Source organism: Ambystoma mexicanum, chromosome 5q (genome assembly GCF_040938575.1).
Source record: "Ambystoma mexicanum isolate Mex_15411 chromosome 5q, UKY_AmexF1_1, whole genome shotgun sequence".
NCBI classification, from domain to species: Eukaryota; Metazoa; Chordata; class Amphibia; order Caudata; family Ambystomatidae; genus Ambystoma; species Ambystoma mexicanum.
This window is the reverse complement of record NC_090933.1, coordinates 245,858,125-245,876,109: the sequence shown is the minus strand read 5'-3', so window position 1 is coordinate 245,876,109 and position 17,985 is coordinate 245,858,125. Positions and strand designations below refer to the sequence as shown.

At 47.1% G+C, this 17,985-nt stretch overlaps 1 protein-coding gene across 15 annotated transcripts in view; it reads left to right on the top strand.

The window, feature by feature from the left end:
* PTPRM (protein tyrosine phosphatase receptor type M) overlaps positions 1-17,985 on the top strand; it is a 2,094,608-nt gene that overhangs the window by 657,677 nt on the left and 1,418,946 nt on the right. For all 15 annotated transcript variants that reach the window (XM_069620757.1, XM_069620755.1, XM_069620756.1 and 12 more), the window contains exon 4: positions 10,492-10,570. In XM_069620757.1, coding sequence (XP_069476858.1) covers positions 10,492-10,570 — 79 coding nt within the window. The remainder of the gene's footprint in view (positions 1-10,491; positions 10,571-17,985) is intronic.

The window sequence follows — 17,985 nt, the reverse complement described above, 5'->3', positions numbered from 1 at the left end:
CAGCAATGCAAAACATTAAGTGAAAATAGAAAAGGGAGGTCCCCCAGCATGTGAAGCAAGGCGAGGTAACGTCAGTGAGCGCGAGACTGGAAAATGCAACGCTCCATGCGTGTGAGCAAGGAGGGACTGAAGTATAGGGAAGTGGGGAAAGTAAGATGAGAATGCTTGAATCCGGAGTAGGCAGGTGCCTGGCGGATCAGAAGACAGGAAGAATTGCAAGTGAGGGACCCTCAAAAGATGGGTAGGTTGGAGGGATAGGTGGTTGAACATGGTGCTGGTGCAGGGAATGGTGGGAAAACGTGGGTAACGTAGGCCTGTAATGTCAGATAATGCCCATGCTCCCCACACCCTGAATGGATAAAGCACTTGTGGCAGGTGCTAATAGTTGATAGAGAATATGTATAAATGATGCTAATTTTTTTAACAGGGATTGGGGCCCTAGAAATTACCACACAAGAACTACCTGCAACTCTCTGGTTTGACAAATAGTCACAGATGGCTACAAATGCTTCAGATAAGATTTGGAAGTGGGAGTATTTTACTATCTATTTTTTCAAATTGGGAGTAAAATGATTTTTAAGGGAGTACAAATGTAAGTCCAATTCCCAATGAGAGTATTTTATTAGCGAATAAAACTAGGTTTAACTGCAAAACAGAAATGTTTTTGTGATATTTATTTCTTTGCACCTAGTTATTCGTTCACAGTAAAAGATACATGTTTACTTCTTCTGATCGGGCAGTTATAACAGTAGTTTCTTCCTGTGTTACTAAGTGCACTACTGGTCCAAACATATCCATGGAGCTGTGAGGGTGAAAGCAGGGACGCAAGATTCTACATGTTTGTTTCCTATTTCTTGTTGGGAGTATTTTTACTCCCTATTTTTATTTTTTGTATCTGCCAATTTTACAGAGTAAAGGTGGCCGATACACCCCTTATCTGTACGGCTGGATACAGCTAAGACACTTATATTGTGATTCAGAAGTTTCTGAGAGGAAAGCAGTAAGAAGCGAACCGCATGGATTGGATAACTCTTAAGGATTCAACAAGTGCTTGCAAAAAGGGAGCAGAAGTAACGGCAGAGGATTGAGACCACGCAGACCCGCTCATCGCTCCGAGAAGGTTAGACAGACTGTTTCAAGAGTCCGCTGTTGATCAATTGGAAAGGGGGGCCTCTCTGCAGTCAAGAAGTTGATGTTTATGTGCACCGTGTAGAATGAACTTTAGCAATGTTCATGACTTTAAAAGGAGGACAGGTAGCTGGCTCTGATGGCTCCGGCTCAGACATGCATTATTCTGATCAATTTTGATGCGACCCAACTATGTCCCACAATCCAAGAGCAATGGCTTTTTAAAAAGCAGATCCGTGGTCTTCGTAACACCACTCTGTACTTGCACTTTTCAGAGAATTTGACCACATTATTATTAGCCTGTTTTTCAACACATATGCAAAATATGTTCTGAAAATGCGAGGATTGTGCAGGAGCCAATATCTTGTCAAGTAATAAAGTCGTTTTTGGGTGAGACTATAGGTCCATCGATCACTGACTAAAGATACTGCCCGATGAGTAACATAGCTTCATGCTTTACAGGAATAAAAAGGATGTGGCTGGGCATTCACTAGCCCCTATTATTGAAACTATATTTGGAGGATTTAAGCTCTCTGGATTTAAACACTAGCTTTTTCCAACAGAATTGCTTCTAGTTGTGCTCGAACCATTGTTGCCTGCAGACAACAACGTTCTTGATTTGGGATCTTCTGCATTTCTTTTTATGAAAATACCAATACTTAAAAGACACCTACATCAAAATCCTGCCAAAGCCAAATGGGGGGGGACAACCTTTGAGGAAAGTAGGGAAAGAAGCCTGGGTACTCAGTAAATCCAAGTGGAGATTTTAGAAACCTGCATCTTTCTGTTGGTTTTGATTTGCAAGTTGCGACTGGGTGACTGCACATTTGTAGAATCTTTAAAGGTATTCAACCAGCTGAGGGATTTGTATTTTAAATTTAGGACAAACTCATGGAGCTATTGTATGATTGTGTTTTGAAGCGTTGACAAGGTTGCTTTACGAAAAAGCATAATGGGGTGCCACGTGGATCAAAAAGTTGAATCAATTCAGAGCAGGTTAAAGATATTGGTGTTTAAGCACACTCGGACATCTACTTTAGAGTTGACAGCAGGGATGGAAGAAGTACCCTGCAGAATCAAATTGGACCTATCATTGTTTTTTCAAAGCTTAAGTCACAAGTAAACCCAAAATAAATAAATCTATTGTTCCAGATTTGTATTGGATCCTTCAAAAATTATGTGTATTTGTAGAAATACAAAACAAACTGTTGTGGAACGTGAATAATTCCTTCAAAACTATCCAGGGACATATTTAGACATTTTAATAATAGGACATCACGATGGTAAAGAGAAAATAATATGTGGCCATCAACAGTGATATTTGAAGCTAGAGTTTGGGCTTTTTATGTTTTCTCCTGTTAGTTGGTGAATTTAAAGACTGATGGTAGTTATATTGGTTATCTGTTGTCCAAGTCCAACATTTGTAAGGCCTGATTATTTCACTTTTAAGGTACCTTTTACCAAGGAAGGACTGTGTTCTTTTTTTTCTGTGAAGAAATAAAATATGGATTTATTTGAGTCTCTTTGAGATACAGCTATATTTTTATATTTTCTGTGTTCGCTTAAAAAACAATAATGGTATTTGGATTAATTGCATTATCATCAAGGTGTCTAATCTGCAAATGGATAAATGATGTGTAGGAACTGCTCATAAGTTAGACTAGTGTATGAGGTGGAGAAGGTGCAAGGTGTGGATTGATTGCTAGTTTGCACTAATGTGATGGACCCCACAGAGAAGTTAGCAAAGGCCGTCTTTTTATTTCAGGGTTCATCAAAATAAGAAAAAAAAAACAGTGCAGCGTTCGTTGTATTCAATTTCAAACGCATTAAAGTTATACTGTCTGTAATGACCTAGACACGGGGGTCAGCATGACCCAGGTCTATGGAGGGAAGACCTGCGGGCTGGGGAAGGAGCCAGGCGCGACCTTCATGGTAGGCGAGTGGTGGGAACCCACATGCAATCCCGACCTACCCCGAACAGAGGAACTGACTGAGTGGGGGACCATAACACCAGTGCATGGGAAGGCACGGGTCGATGAAAAGAAAACCGAGCAGCCGACCCTAGGTCAGCCCGCAGAGACGCGGGTGCCGAAACATCCCCGCAAGGACGAAATCCCTGAGTGCTTGGACGGAGAGGCAGAGCGCCGAGTCCAACCGGGAGAGACCCGCCTCACCAGAGCGGCGCTGACGGCGAGTGGGAGAGGGGAGGGAAACTGGGGCCACGGAGAGGGCTCGACCACACCCTGCCATTGGACGGAAGAAGCCCAGTCACTGCATAGAGATGCAGTCCGCATGTGTTACAATCACGAGCAGGACGCCAACCGCGTGTCACGCGGAAACAGCAAACAGGAGAAAGGTGACCCGCTGACACATAGTCACGGGCACACAGGGAGAGTTCTCTGGCAGGGAATACACAACCCTACCATTGTTACAAACAAAACAGCAGTCACTTACCTGGGCTACAGTAAAACATCCAGGGGAACAGGTGCAGGAAGGAACATGGCAAGAGGCTTACAAGGAAAAGGGGGCGGGGCCTATATGGGTTCTTATGCTCTACAACAGGAAGTAGAACCTGATTGGCCCATTCTTACCTGCCTATATAAAGAGCCAGCTAGTTTGAAGGTGTGTGCTCTTTGTTGTTCTCCTTGCAGAGCCGATCAGACCTGGATTCCGGTACTACAGGAAGCACCTGGGCGTATGAGGACTAGGAGAAAGAAGACTGCCAGTAGTCCTTACAGCGTACCCTACAAGAAAACAGAGGAAAACCATTGCTCCACAAAAAGAACACCCAGAAGGATGCTGGAAGAAGAACTTTGAATTTTGCCAATCAGCATTTATTTTTGTTAAGTCTGAATAAAGACCAGCATTTTAGTTCCTTCAACCCGTCTGTTTTGCCTCATTGTCACATATTTTGGTGGCAGCGGTGGGATTAGAAACACGACATGGAGGCAATTATCAAGGCACTGGCCGACGGACAACAGCAACTCCAACAACTGGTTCAAGTTCAAGGGCATCAAGCTCAAGCAGATCGGCAGGCACTCCAACAGGCCTTACAACTACAAGCTGCAAGTCAAGATGCCCTAAAGAAGGTAACAGAAGCAGTTGTGGCTTATAGAGGAGTTACGCCAGCCCCTTCCAACATCTTGCAAAAATACCAACCTGGGGATGATCCGGGGTACTTCTTTACGAACTTTGAAAGGGTGGCCAGAAATTCACAGTGGCCTGCGGATAAATGGGGTCATTACATTGCTCCATTACTAACCGGATCTATGCAAGGAGCCTACCAGGCCGCTAACGCTAACAGAGACACCGCTTATGCGGACATAAAAAGTACCATACTAGAAAGGATGGGGGTAGACGAGGAAGCCTACCGACAGAAATTAAGAGAAACCAAATTACGCAATGGAGAGACCCCCAGGCAGTTGTATTATCGAGTGCATGACGCAGCAGAGAGATGGCTGAAACCAGCCAACAGCTCAATTCCGGAAATCCTAGAAAAAGTGAAGCTCGAACAGTTCGTAGACGCCCTTCCGAGTGCCATGCAATGGTGGGTCCGACAACACCATAGACCCACCCTGAATGAAGCCATAGATATCGCCTCCGTGTTACAAAAGGCAGGAGGAAACTGACTCCGACAAGTGGAAATGCTCAAACCACACATTTCCCGAACTCCGGAAGCCATGATTGCCAAGCCCACTCGAGTGGAACCCAAAGGAACCCCCTGGACCTCGTCCAACAAACAACCCCAATGTTTTGATTGTGGGGAATGGGGGCATATAGCCCGGTTTTGCCCAAGGAAAAACAGACCTGAACCCATGGAAATAGGACTCACACAGAATCGGGAATTCTGAAGAAGACAGGATCTCTACATGATGGCGGTTCGGGTTGACGGAGTACCATGCCAAGGCCTGATCAACAGCGGGAGCGAACAAACTGCCATACGTCCAGAAGTAAGTGTATCGGGAAAAAGGGTGAAGATATACCAGTTAAATGAGTACATGGAGATGTCAGGTTGTACCCTTCAGAACATGTCACCCTAGAGGTAAACGGGGTTCCACACCAATGGAGGTAGCCGTCATGCCACACCTACCCACTCAAGTGTTAGTAGGCACTGATTTACCCAACTTTAAAGACTGTATCAGAGAAATAGAATGGTTAAACACCGCTCCCTTTGCCAATGTTGAGGTTGCAGGAAATCAAGGAAGATCGGTTAGGAAAACCTGAAGAGAAGTGAGGGTAGAAAAGAGAAAGTGGATGGAAAGATTCAATGCTTTAGTGGACTGGGTCCCAGAAGATAGAAGAGTCTCCTTTAGAAGCGAAACCCTCTCAGACTCGACCCTAAAGAATGCTAGAGAACGAGCAATGGAAGATCCAGACAGTCAACCTTCCTATCCAAAATTCACATTTAAACGGGGTTTGCTATATAGGATCACCAATAATCAGAGTGATCAACTCATAGAACAGCTTCTAGTACCATCCAGTTTTAGGCTGTCCATTCAGGAAATGGGACATGACAACCAAACAGGGGGTCATATGGCTTGGGAGAAAACCCTAGAGAAGATACTAAAAAGGTTTTACTGGCCCGGTATCTACAGGGAAGTGGCCAAATATTGTGATGAGTGCTATACCTGCCAGAAGATCAACCCATATAAACCTCCTCGTGCTCCTCTACAACCTATGCCCCTAATAAAAGAGCCATTTTTCAGGATTGGGATGGATATGGTGGGACCTTTGGAACCCAGTAGTCATGGATTTCAGTATCTGCTGGTGATCGTAGATTACGCAACGAGATATCCCGAAGCATTTCCCATGAGGGGTATCAGTTCTCAGCAAGTGTGTAACCAGTTAGTTCCGTTCTTTTCACGAGTTGGTATACCTTCAGAAATCATAACGGATCAAGGCAAGAATTTCGTGTCAGGAGTAATGCGGAAAGTATGTCAGCAACTGAATATCAAACAGATCCGCACGTCGGTTTATCATCCTCAGGCTGACGGCCTGGTAGAACGTTATAACAAAACCATCAAGTTAATGCTCAAGAAGGTGACATCACCCACAGGGAAGAACTGGGACCGAGCGATACCAAGGGTCTTATGGTATTACGAGATACCCCGCAGTCATCAACCGGGTTTTCACCCTTCAAGTTACTTTTCGGACACCAACCAAAGACAATATTGGACCTTGCAAGAGCAGAGTGGGAGGAACAGGAAGAAACCACTACTCTAATGGATTACGTTATAGACATGAGAGGAACCCTAACCAGACTCAGAGAAGCAGCAAGGGATAATCTGGGAAGGTCCCAAATAGCCCAAGAAAGGTACTACAATAAAGGGACCAGAGTCAGACAGTTCAGGATTGGTGATCAAGTATTGGTGCTATTACCCACAAGCCATAACAAGATGTTGGCCCAGTGGAGGGGGCCTTACAAGGTAACAGGAATATTGGGCCCAGTGAATTACATGGTAGAACAACCTGATCGGAAAACCAAGCTTCAAAACTACCATGTAAACCACCTAAAAGAATGGAAATCATCGGTCCGGAGTACCGCTAGCATTCAAGTCATGAAGCAGGAAAACTCTGATTCGGCCTTTTTGGCCGTCCAGTGGGGAAAACAGCTTACCGACAAGGAGAGACAAGAGATGGAAGAACAGTTACAACCATTACGAAACGTGTTCTCATACCTTCCAGGAAAAACCCATTTAGCCGAACATAAAATAGAAACTGAAACGGGTAAAACAGCACGGATCCGGCCTTATCGTCTTCCAGAATCCAAAAGGGAGGCAGTGTAAAAGGAAGTAGAGGATATGTTGAAGTTAGGAGTGATCGAACCCTCCAGTAGCCACTGGTCCTCTCCCATTGTTTTGGTGCCAAAACCCGATGGAAGCCTTCGATTCTGCATGGATTATAGACAGTTAAATTCCATATCAACATACCAAGCATATCCCATGCCCAGGATCGATGAACTCATTGAACAGTTAGGATCTGCCCGGTATATCAGCACCATAGACCTAACCAAGGGATACTGGCAGATACCTCTACGGTCGGAAGACAAGATAATAACTGCCTTCTCCACTCCGTCAGGACTGTTCCAGTTCACGGTTTTGCCATTCGGGCTACACGGGGCACCTGCAACTTTTCAGGCCCTCATGAACCAAGTGTTGGCACCCCACCATAAATATAGCGCTGCGTATCTGGACGACATAGTGGTCTACAGCAGAACATGGAAGGAACATAAAGAACATCTCACAGCATTGGTGGCAGCTCGAAAAAAAGCTGGTCTCAATATCAATCCAAAGAAAACAGTGTTGGCTACCAGTCAAACTAAATACTTGGGACATCTGGTTGGAAACGGGGTTATCAGACCCCAACTCCATAAAATAGAGGCTATTGAGAAACTTCACATGCCCTGCAACAAGAAACAGATCAGAGCATTTCTGGGGTTTATTGGATACTACCGGAAGTTTATACCTCATTTCTCAACTATAGCTAGCCCTTTAACAGAAGCCCTCAAATCAACTTACCATAAAAACGTGTTGACTGACAAGAAAGCTCACCAAGCTTTTCAGGAACTTAAGAAAATAATATCTGCACAACCGGTGTTGAGATGCCCAAACTTCTGCAATCGTTTTTTTGTACAAACAGATGCTTCAGGGGTAGGCTTAGGAGCAGTACTCTCACAAGGAGATGAGGACGACCTACATCCTGTAACCTTCATCAGTCGCAAACTATTGCCACATGAAATCGAATTCTACCCTTGAAAAAGAGTGTTTAGCGATAAAGTGGGCAATTGAGACACTCAGGTACTATTTGTTGGGACGTAAGTTCACTGTCTTCACGGATCACGCCCCTCTAAGGTGGTTAGCCAAACACAAGGATTCCAACCAACGTGTGTTAAGGTGGTTTCTTACCCTTCAAGAGTTTTGTTTCGAAACCATACACAAACCAGCTGCCTTCCAGCTGGTACCAGACTATCTGTCAAGAAGGGTAGATCAGCCCGATCGGCTGAATTCTTCGGGGGGTGTATATACTGTCCTAGACACGGGGGTCAGCATTACCCAGGACTATGGAGGGAAGACCTGCGGGCTGGGGAAGGAGCCAGGCGCGACCTTCATGGTAGGCGAGTGGTGGGAACCCACATGCAATCCCGACTTACCCCGAACAGAGGAACTGACTGAGTGGGGGACCATAACACCAGTGCATGGGAAGGCACGGGTCGATGAAAAGAAAACCGAGCAGCAGACCCTAGGTCAGCCCGCAGAGACGCGAGTGCCGAAACGTCCCAGCGAGGACGAAATCCCTGAGTGCTTGGACGGAGAGGCAGAGTGCCGTGTCCAACCGGGGAAGACCCGCCTCGCCAGAGCAGCGCTGACGGCAGGGAGGAGAGGGAAGTGTAGCCGTCCCCACCAGGACGAAATCCCCGAGTGCAGGACCGGAGAGGCAGAGCGCCGAGTCCAACCGGGAGAGACCCGCCTCACCAGAGCGGCGCTGACGGCGAGTGGGAGAGGGGAGGGAAACTGGGGCCACGGAGAGGGCTCGACCACACACTGCCGTTGGACGGAAGAAGCCCAGTCACCGCATAGAGATGCAGTCCGCATGTGTTACAATCACGAGCAGGACGCCAACTGCGTGTCACGTGGAAACAGCGAACAGGAGAAAGGCGACCCGCTGACACATAGTCACGGGCACACAGGGAGAGTTCTCTGGCAGGGAATACACAACCCTACCATTGTTACAAACAAAACAGCAGTCACTTACCTGGGCTACAGTAAGACATCCTGGGGAACAGGTGCAGGAAGGAACATGGCGAGAGGCTTACAAGGAAAAGGGGGCGGGGCCTATATGGGTTCTTATGCTCTACAACAGGAAGTAGAACCTGATTGGCCCATTCTTACCTGCCTATATAAAGAGCCAGCTAGTTTGAAGGTTTGTGCTCATTGTTGTTCTCCTTGCAGAGCCGATCAGACCTGGATTCCGGAACTACAAGAAGTGCCTTGGCGTATGAGGACTAGGAGAAAGAAGACTGCCAGAAGTCCTTACAGCGTACCCTACAAGAAAACAGAGGAAAACCATTGCTCCACAAAAAGAACACCCAGAAGGATGCTGGAAAAAGAACTTTGAATTTTTCCAATCAGCATTTATTTTTGTTAAGTCTGAATAAAGACCAGCATCTTAGTTCCTTCAACCCGCCTGTTTTGCCTCATTGTCACACTGTCCCTAAATTATATGAAATATGCACTACATAACAAGGCACCCATAATTAAGCAAAAAGCCCCTTGCCGCAGGGGCATTACTGAGTCAGGTAATGCCCCCGGGCCCATAGTTACAGGCCCAAGCAAAGCAAGGGCCTTAGCAAAGGCCCCGGGGCATTACCTGTCTCGGTAATAAAACCGGAGTCCTTTTTCCCTTTCCATGGCGGCCATCGGGAGCAAACTCGGGGGGTGGGGCACAAAAGTGTTCCCAGCACATTCGTTCCTGAAAAAGGAGAAATAAGAAGGTAAGTGGGGTTGGGAGGGCTGGGAGGGGATTGTTTGCAGGGGATGGAGGAGGAAGAAGGAAAAAACGTACCTGAATCCATGGCGGGGAAGGATGGCAACCTCCAGCCGTGTGGAGGCTCGGAGCGGGGATTGCCCTGTTTTCGAGCCTCCTCACTGGCTGAGGGGCTGCCACGCCTCCCGCCGGGAACAAGGGAAAGGAATCCCGGCCGAGGGATTCCCGGTCGGGTAAAGTCCCAGTGAGGGCCAATCAGAATGTTTGTTACATTCTGATTGACTATCGCCGGGTAGTAATGAGACTTTCGGCCTCAACGATAAGGCTGCAAACAGATGCATGTAAGTTTGACTTGGAAACAAACTGTATCACAGAACTTCTTTATGCAAACATTTTATATGAAAACGTGCTAATGGAAATCAAGTTTGTGATCATTTTTGGTGATAACGGTACTTTAAAATCAATAAACGCCCACGTCTCCCAGAAATCAAGCCATGTTTCAGAACGTTTCTTAAGGCTGCACCTTTTCGGTACATAAGCAGTCTGTTACAATGCACAGTGTGGGACCATTACCACGCCCCCATACACACACATGCCCTCCTCAATAAAATAAAAAGCAGGCACATTTTCTGTCTCAATCGTCTTACCTGAATATTTAATTGTGCTTTTGGTTCTCTGCATATTTTTCGATGTATGGTTGTTTTCAGCGTCAGTCCTACTGACTTAACAAACACCTTGATGATATTCACGACAGGAACCTGTCCAATACTCTTTCTTTTGTCATCTTTGCAAGAAATGTATCTGTATATATGAATTTGCGTAACGTATACATGTTGTCTGAATTTAACACATTAAGAAAAGGTTTCTTATTATTTGTAGGTCTTTTTTGAAGTGGAGACGTCTGGGCAGCCGGGATACCTTGCGATCGATGAAGTAAAAGTCCTGGGACATCCGTGCAGTAAGTTACTTTCTCTGGTTCTCAGTTATCCGTCGTCTTTCTTCATTAGTCTTTCTTTTACTCTCTCCGGCGCCATTTTTGCAACCTCTTGACTCTTCACGGAATAGAATATGCTCTATTTCAATTGGAGCCTTTGGAGCCGAGGTCTAGCTTTATTTGGAAAGTGGCACTACATTTAGTTAAATGCTCTGCCCCTTTAGTTTTCAAGTAGCTTACTTAGTTTCTCATGCAGAGACACGTGGCCCGAGTATAGCTGCTCTTCAGGGTTGACTTTATCGTTCAGTCATGCCTGTTTTTCAATATTCGACTTGTATTGTACTTTCTTCGCTCTAGCACTGGGTACCTAATGAAGGGATAATATATATGCATAATTAAAACCCTTCCGGTTGGTCATGGAAGCAGCACTGTGCATTGACTCTAGCTTTCTTTCAGTGGCCATGGGATGAATAATGATCTCGTGTTCGGAGTGCACTCTTAGTCAGAGGTGCCATTATCTTACACATGCTTTTGATTAAAACAGGACACAGTTTAAATGCTGCCATAAAAAAGTATCCAGGCAGGCCTTGTTTCCGACTTGGGTGGAATTGCATCCGCTGGTTGGGCCATGTGTGTACGATATGGTCTTGTCAAATGGGTAATCATCACTTTGCAGGGGTCACTGTTAAGACAAATTGTATGTGAATCTCACTCCGGATTTAAATGCAATTCCATTGCTGATTGTACTATGATTATATAACTCAGATTCTCAAACGTCCAGATGACTGCAGCGTAATGAGATGCTCTCCCGCGCCACAGAGGCCACCTTATAAGTCAACTATATATAAATGATAAATGTAGTTGGCCCACAGAGCCCCTCATCTGACTAACTATTGCTATGCTGCTAATCTGCCCTAACAATATTGTATGGTTTAGTCCTAACATTTAATATGAAATTAGTACCAAGCAGTGCCATGCCTCTCTATGAATACCCCCAGCGTGGCATTAAAAACCCTGACCAAAGCACCTAACTCTGCCTCTACAGCGACCAGTGTCTATAGTGTAAATGTTCTCCCTGTAAAACTCCTCCTCTATGACTCATACTAAACCTCTTTTCTTGGGCACATTTAGATGTATGAAATGTTTCCTCTGTTGCACTCTGTAGGAGCAGGTCCACTCCTAACTATGAATGTGACATGTTTATACAATGTATGTAATTACTTGCATGCAAAGACAATGTCACAGAACCAACACACTTGATCTACCCAGGATTGCACTGCAGGCCTATGTGGACGCTGAGGAGCTTCAATGGTTCCCTGGGGTGGTGGTTTGGGAGAAGAAAGCATGAAGCCACTGAGGTGACGTGAAGAATTCATGTTTGGGATTTGGGCATCTGGCCAATGGTCTCTTACCAAGGACAGCCATAGGACCATTCAGGAAGAACCGATTTCAGCCAGAAGCAGAGGCTGGATCTAAACACAACACCCAAATAGATTTCACACTGGTTGCTGAGGCTTTTAGGTTGGCAGTCAAGCCCGAGCATGTGACAGGGGAGGAACAGATGCCCAACGCTGGTCATTGTGGCAGAGCTAGGTTGAGAGCTACAACCATCCTTGCTGCGGCGGGGCAAACCATCCGAGATGACCCAACAGGCATGTGTGGGCCCTGAGGGCAGTGCGGGAGTGGGGGACTTCTGTAGGTGATTGTGCAGAAGGCCTGGACTGTCAGGTTCTTGATCCTCTTGACTGGCGCAGAGGCAGCACAAACACCTACCTCCCCATTGGGTTTTGGCACCTGGGATGTTAGAACCGCAGGCCACCGCAACCCTCTGGGAAAGAGGGTTAGGGTCCGATGAGTGGATAGGTAGAGGGAGTTCAGGGTGACAGGAAAGAGGTTTAGGGAAATATAATGGATGGGTAGGAGGACTTAGGGAAACATGCTCCTCAACTCCTGCTCCAGTGGAAGTGACTCCGCCCTTGCACACTCACTCCACAGTCACTCCACTAACACTCTGTGTCCTCTTTAGTTGGAGGCATTTGTACTGGAGCCTCTAACCAGTATCTGCCTCGGCAGTTACGTTTTTACACCAACACTTGGCTAAACACCTTTAAACACAGGCAGCTCTAGCACCCTTCCCACATTGCTTCATGTAGGCAAGACCCCCCATTAGCACAGTGACAGATTCCCCACATTACCTCATGTAGGCATGCCCCAACCTTGCAAGGCAATAGATCCCCCACATTACCCCATGCGAGGATAACAACAAACAATGTGCACTCAGTGTGCAAATACACTTAGATTTGGCTTCTGTGTGAGTTTCAAGGTCCTCTGGCCTTTTCGTGTTGATGGGCAACTGCGCCGTCACACTGGTTCGTTATGTTTTGCAGCTGAAATGAGCAAAGTAAAGTCAGTACACGTGCGTGCGAAAAGCCGTTCCGTAGAACGTTCCCTGAGGGGTTAAAAACTGGGTTACTGGTGCGGTTACTTCACCGCTATTGTAATCAGGGAAGAATTAGTCATGCATATCATACAAGGGTTGACATGCTTCGGTTGCACCTCCTATGGTTTTCGTGACTCTAGGCAGTAACAGTTAACATTCCCCGGTGGCGCATAGCGCTTCTCCCTTCCAACGAAGAATCAGCTGTCCCCAAATCGAATAGGCTTCTACTTTGCTTTTTAGTGTACGCAGGGCCTGGGGTATGGATGCAGGCGGGTGGGCGCCCCGTGTAGGCGTGCCTCCAGGAGCTCGCGGGGAACACGTCTTCGCTCGCTGATAGCCAGGATTGCGGGCGATGCTTCCAGGGTGCGGCTCGCGCATGCGCACAAGTGCGGGCGCGGTCCTTCTTCCCCCAGCAGGCTTGTGTAGCACACGGCCTGCTGGGTAATGTAGTTTCCGGGTGGTTCTCCTTCCCTGGGTCTTGTACCTGCAGAAAGGATGGCGAACACGCCTGAAAAACTTGGCAGGGCATCTTAGGGCTTCTCCAGCTCTCCCAAAGGCCCCAATAGGGGCTGCTACTTGCCCCATTGTCCCAGTAACTCCCCCAAGTGCCCCAGTCCTGACATGGACCTTATTGGACTCTTGAGGGATCAGGCCACCAATCTTAGCGATACTGGAGATGGTTAGCATGGAATGGGGAGAGGGAAGGAGGAGAAAATAAAGGTCTTGAATTGTTTGCGGAACTTGAGGTGGTCCATTTCAAGATGGAGAGAGAGAGGGAGACTGTTCCAGAGGAGGGAGCCAGATGAGGAGAGAGCTCTGCCCCAGCTCTCTGCGTGTAGAAATGCTTGATCAGCAGAGAGTTGAAGCAAAAAGATTGAAGGAATATGGAAGGAGAGTATTTAGAAAGAGAGAGCTGCAGGCAGTGTGTTTCCAAGCCCCAAACAGCCTTGTGTATGATGCAAAGGGTCTTGAATTTGATCCTTGTAACAGCCAGAAGCCAGTGGAGAGATTTTAGAGCTGTGGAGATTTGGTGCCTGAACTTAAGGCCAAGGAAAAGTCTTGCGGCCCTATTCTGGATTAGTTGAAGAGGACGGAGTGAAGAATGAGGCAGGTTGAGGAAGAGGTTGTTACAGTAATCCAGCCTGGAGAGGACCAGAGCTCTAGAGACATTGAGCTTCTGGGGCAAGGTGAGACATGGGCGAATGCCTCTAAGAAGTGGGCCAATTTATGAAGATGTTATAAAGCATTGGAACAAATACAGTACCTGGTAGGCATCCACGAGGTGCTTGACTGTGCTCAAAATGTTTGCCATTAGTACCCGGCAAGGTTTGATGAGCGTATTACAAGCAAGCTCATTGGCCCTCGCCTGGACCTTACCTCGCTGAGAAGGCTCTGAAGCCTCTGCTTCACCGCCACCGCCGCGGCTCCTGGGTTCCTTCCGTGACGGGCTGCCATGGAAAGGGAGAAGGGACTACTTGTAGACCCTTCTACCTGTTCCATTGTGGCCATTTTGTTTGCTTACTTTTTTTCTCCATTCACCTGAATGGCTGCCATGGATAGGGAGAAGGGACTAGTTGTAGTCCCTTCTCCCTATCCATGGTGCCATTTTTTTCTTGCGAGTCGAGAAACTGATGCAGCATCGTTTTTTCTCGACTCGACAGCCGGCGGTACTAGTGGCAATATTACGCTAATGGCACTGTTAAAACCCTTGCTTCGGTCGGGCTTCTAAATATGGCCCTGGCGGTATTACCCGACTGGTAATGGCCCCCATCCTCAGGTCATATTGCCTAATTAAAACCCTATCAAAATTAACAATTACCTTTTTTTCCAAGCAATTTGAATAGGTGATCCACAATCCCATTTGATGCTGCAATTCACAGTTTAGAGGTACTGTTCAGAAGGGCTTTGCAACACCCACGTATATAATAACCACCTAATTTCCAACAACCCCATATTTCACCTGAAACCGTAGCGAAAACTAGTTCTGAAACGTTATGTTTAGCAGTCTTACCCGAGAGGTTAGGACACTGTACCATTACTATCTAGGATTTCCAAAAAGCATGCCTCTTCTTCCTTCAAGCAGGCAAACACCTTTACCCGTTAGTGTCCTTACAACTACAGAATGTTTAGATCTGGGTTATACATTTCACTTTACCCTGCTCCTGGGATACAGAGAGAGTTGTTCCAACATGGGAGCAGTATTATCAAACAGTATTGTTTCAAATTGGGAGCAGTATTATCACGGTCCCAGGCAAAGTGGAAATGCTGGGCATTCAGCTGGAGTCTTCACTGAAGCTGATGCCCATGTCAAACAGATGAGCCAGAGCCGTATTTCTCATCTCCGCCTGCTTAAGAACATCCGACCATACATTTCAGAGAAGAACTGTGCACTCATTGCCCGGGCAACTATCTTATCAAGGCTGGACTACTGCAATGCACTGCTGATCGGAGCTTCACAACACAATCTGAAAAAAAGTCAAACCCTCCAGAATGACGCAGTGCGTATCGTTTAGAAAGTCCCCAGAAGGGCAAATCTATCTGAGCACAGGAGGGATCTCCACTGGCTTCCAATACAGGAGAGCATAAACTTCAAGGTATGCACCATGATCCATTGTTGCGTTTCTGGGTCCGCCCCTGCATGCCTCAGATCTTTGATTGCTCGTTATAACCCAAGCAGACCTTTACGCTCCTCTATAACCCAAGCAGACCTTTACGCTCCTCTAATCAACTGCAGGTTTCTGTTACGACTTTTTAGATGTGTAAGGGGCCTGGGAAGGTCTTTTCCCATCAAAGTATCAAACTTCTGGCACTCTCTGCCTCCAGTGATTAGTTTGAAGGGAGATTGCCAATCATTTTCAAAATCCCTGAAAACCTTCCTTTTCAAGTAATTAGTACATTTCTCTTTTAGACAGTTTTCTTGCCTACCGCTTCTTCTTTCTTTTGTGCCTATCTGTCCTGCCTTCCACGTTCGTATCCATTGTGTTAATTTTCCCTGCGCCCCAATGCCTGCGGGTTTTCAGCGCAATACAAACGAATACAAAAAATAACATGTTTTTTTGCCTGACATTGTTAGGAACATTAGATAGTAATAATTGCAGGGTGTACTTGGTAACTTGTTCAGTTTGTTGCATACTTACGACTATGTATAAATAGGCTCTGTACCCGGAAGAACAGTGTAGATATTCTGACCTCACCCACGCCCCTCAATCCCAGTCCCCAAGATGCCCCAGGCTCCCATGAATAACATTGAAGGCTATGGGGCGCGGCGGTGGGGATTGAGGTGTCATGCCTGTCTGGGATATTCATTTAGTGGATACTTTTTACATTACACTTCTAACAAGCCCTAGTCAGGCGGAAGCACGTCTGTGATTGTTAAATGCTCCTCTGTTTGCCAAGGAATCTGTTTATCTATTTTGCTCTGATGAAGACTGCCAGTAAACTGCTAGTTCGACTATTTCCTGACCCACCCCCCGCTCATCCTACCGAAAGTCAGAGTACCACTGTTTCTGATTTTACACCTCAAACCCCTGGGCAGCAGGTGCACCATAATTTGCTAAGAAATAAGTAAGTAGTTCAATATTTGGTGAGTCCAACAGGCAGAGCGGACCTGCAGACATGCATAATTAAGAAATATGCCCCGAGCGGCTGGGGCATTACCGACTCAGGTGATGCCCCGGGGCCCATAGTTATATGCCCCGAGCGAAGCGAGGGCCTTAACGAAGGCCCCAGGGCATTACCAGAGTCGGTAATGCCCCCGCTGCGAGGGGCATATAGCTATTAGTACCCTGGCCCGGAAAAAAAAAAAAAGACGTCAAAGAAAATGGCTGCCATGGAAAGGGAAAACGGAGTCCGTATTTCCCTTTCCATGGCGGCCATCGGGAGCGGACGCGCTGGAAACAGAAGCGTTTCCAGCGTGTCCGCTCCCAGAAAAAAAGAAGATAAGTGGGGTTGGGAGGGCGGAAGGGAGGGGAAAGGGGAAAAAAAAGAAAAAAAAAACGTACCTGGGTCCCCGGCGGGGGACGATGGAAGTCTCCAGCTGTGTGGAGGCTCGGAGCGGGGATGGCTGGAGGCTTTCATCATCCCCTGCCAGGGACCAAGGCATAGCAGGGAAGTGGGGTGGGGAGAGGAGGGAGAGGAGGGAGGGAAGAAAAAAAAAAGCCTTACCACTGTCCCCGGCGGCCTTACCTCTGTCCCCGGCAGGGGGCGAAGGTAGCCTCTCAGCCTTGGGGAGGCTCGCAGCGGGGATGGCCCTGCTTCGAGCCTCCTCATTGGCTGAGGGGTTGCCACGCCCCCCCGCCGGGGACAAAGGCCGTGGAATCCCGATGGAGGGATTCCCGGCCTGGTAACGACTCGGTGAGGGCCAATCAGAATGGCTCTTTCATTCTGATTGCGCCCTCGCCGGGTACTAATGAGTGACACGCCATGCCACGGAATCTTCTGGAAAAGGAGTATGCCACAGAGTGACAACGGCCATGGGGATAAGAGTGGGAATATTTTGGTGCATAGAAGAGATATGTAGCTGCCAACAGAAAATATACACCCACTCCACCCTGGCCCCCTCGAACACTCGCACACTCTTTCTTCATGGGGGTCCCCCTTGCCAGACACTTAACTTTTAGACAGTGCAATGCCCCTGAAGACCATTGGGCAAGGGTAGGGGGCTGCACCCGTTATAGGGCACTCACAGTTTTAACTCGGGAAGTGTGCTTGCGTTTGGCATTGCCCCCTTTGTGAGCCCTGCTCCGTTTCGGGTGCTCATTTATTTTGGGAGCCCACTTTCAGGGGCTCGATCAGTTTGGAGGGTTCTCAATCAGTGGCTGCAGCATCTCTTTTTGGCCTTGTCCGATCTGAAGACATAATAAGAGTAATATACTATCACGTTTTAAACTAAAATATTTCTCTAAAATGCATGGGCACGCGATGCAGTGCTGCGTTTGGTGGCTACCATCCTTTGATGAAATCGAGCCCAAACCTATCAGTTTGCTGTGCCTGCTTTGCA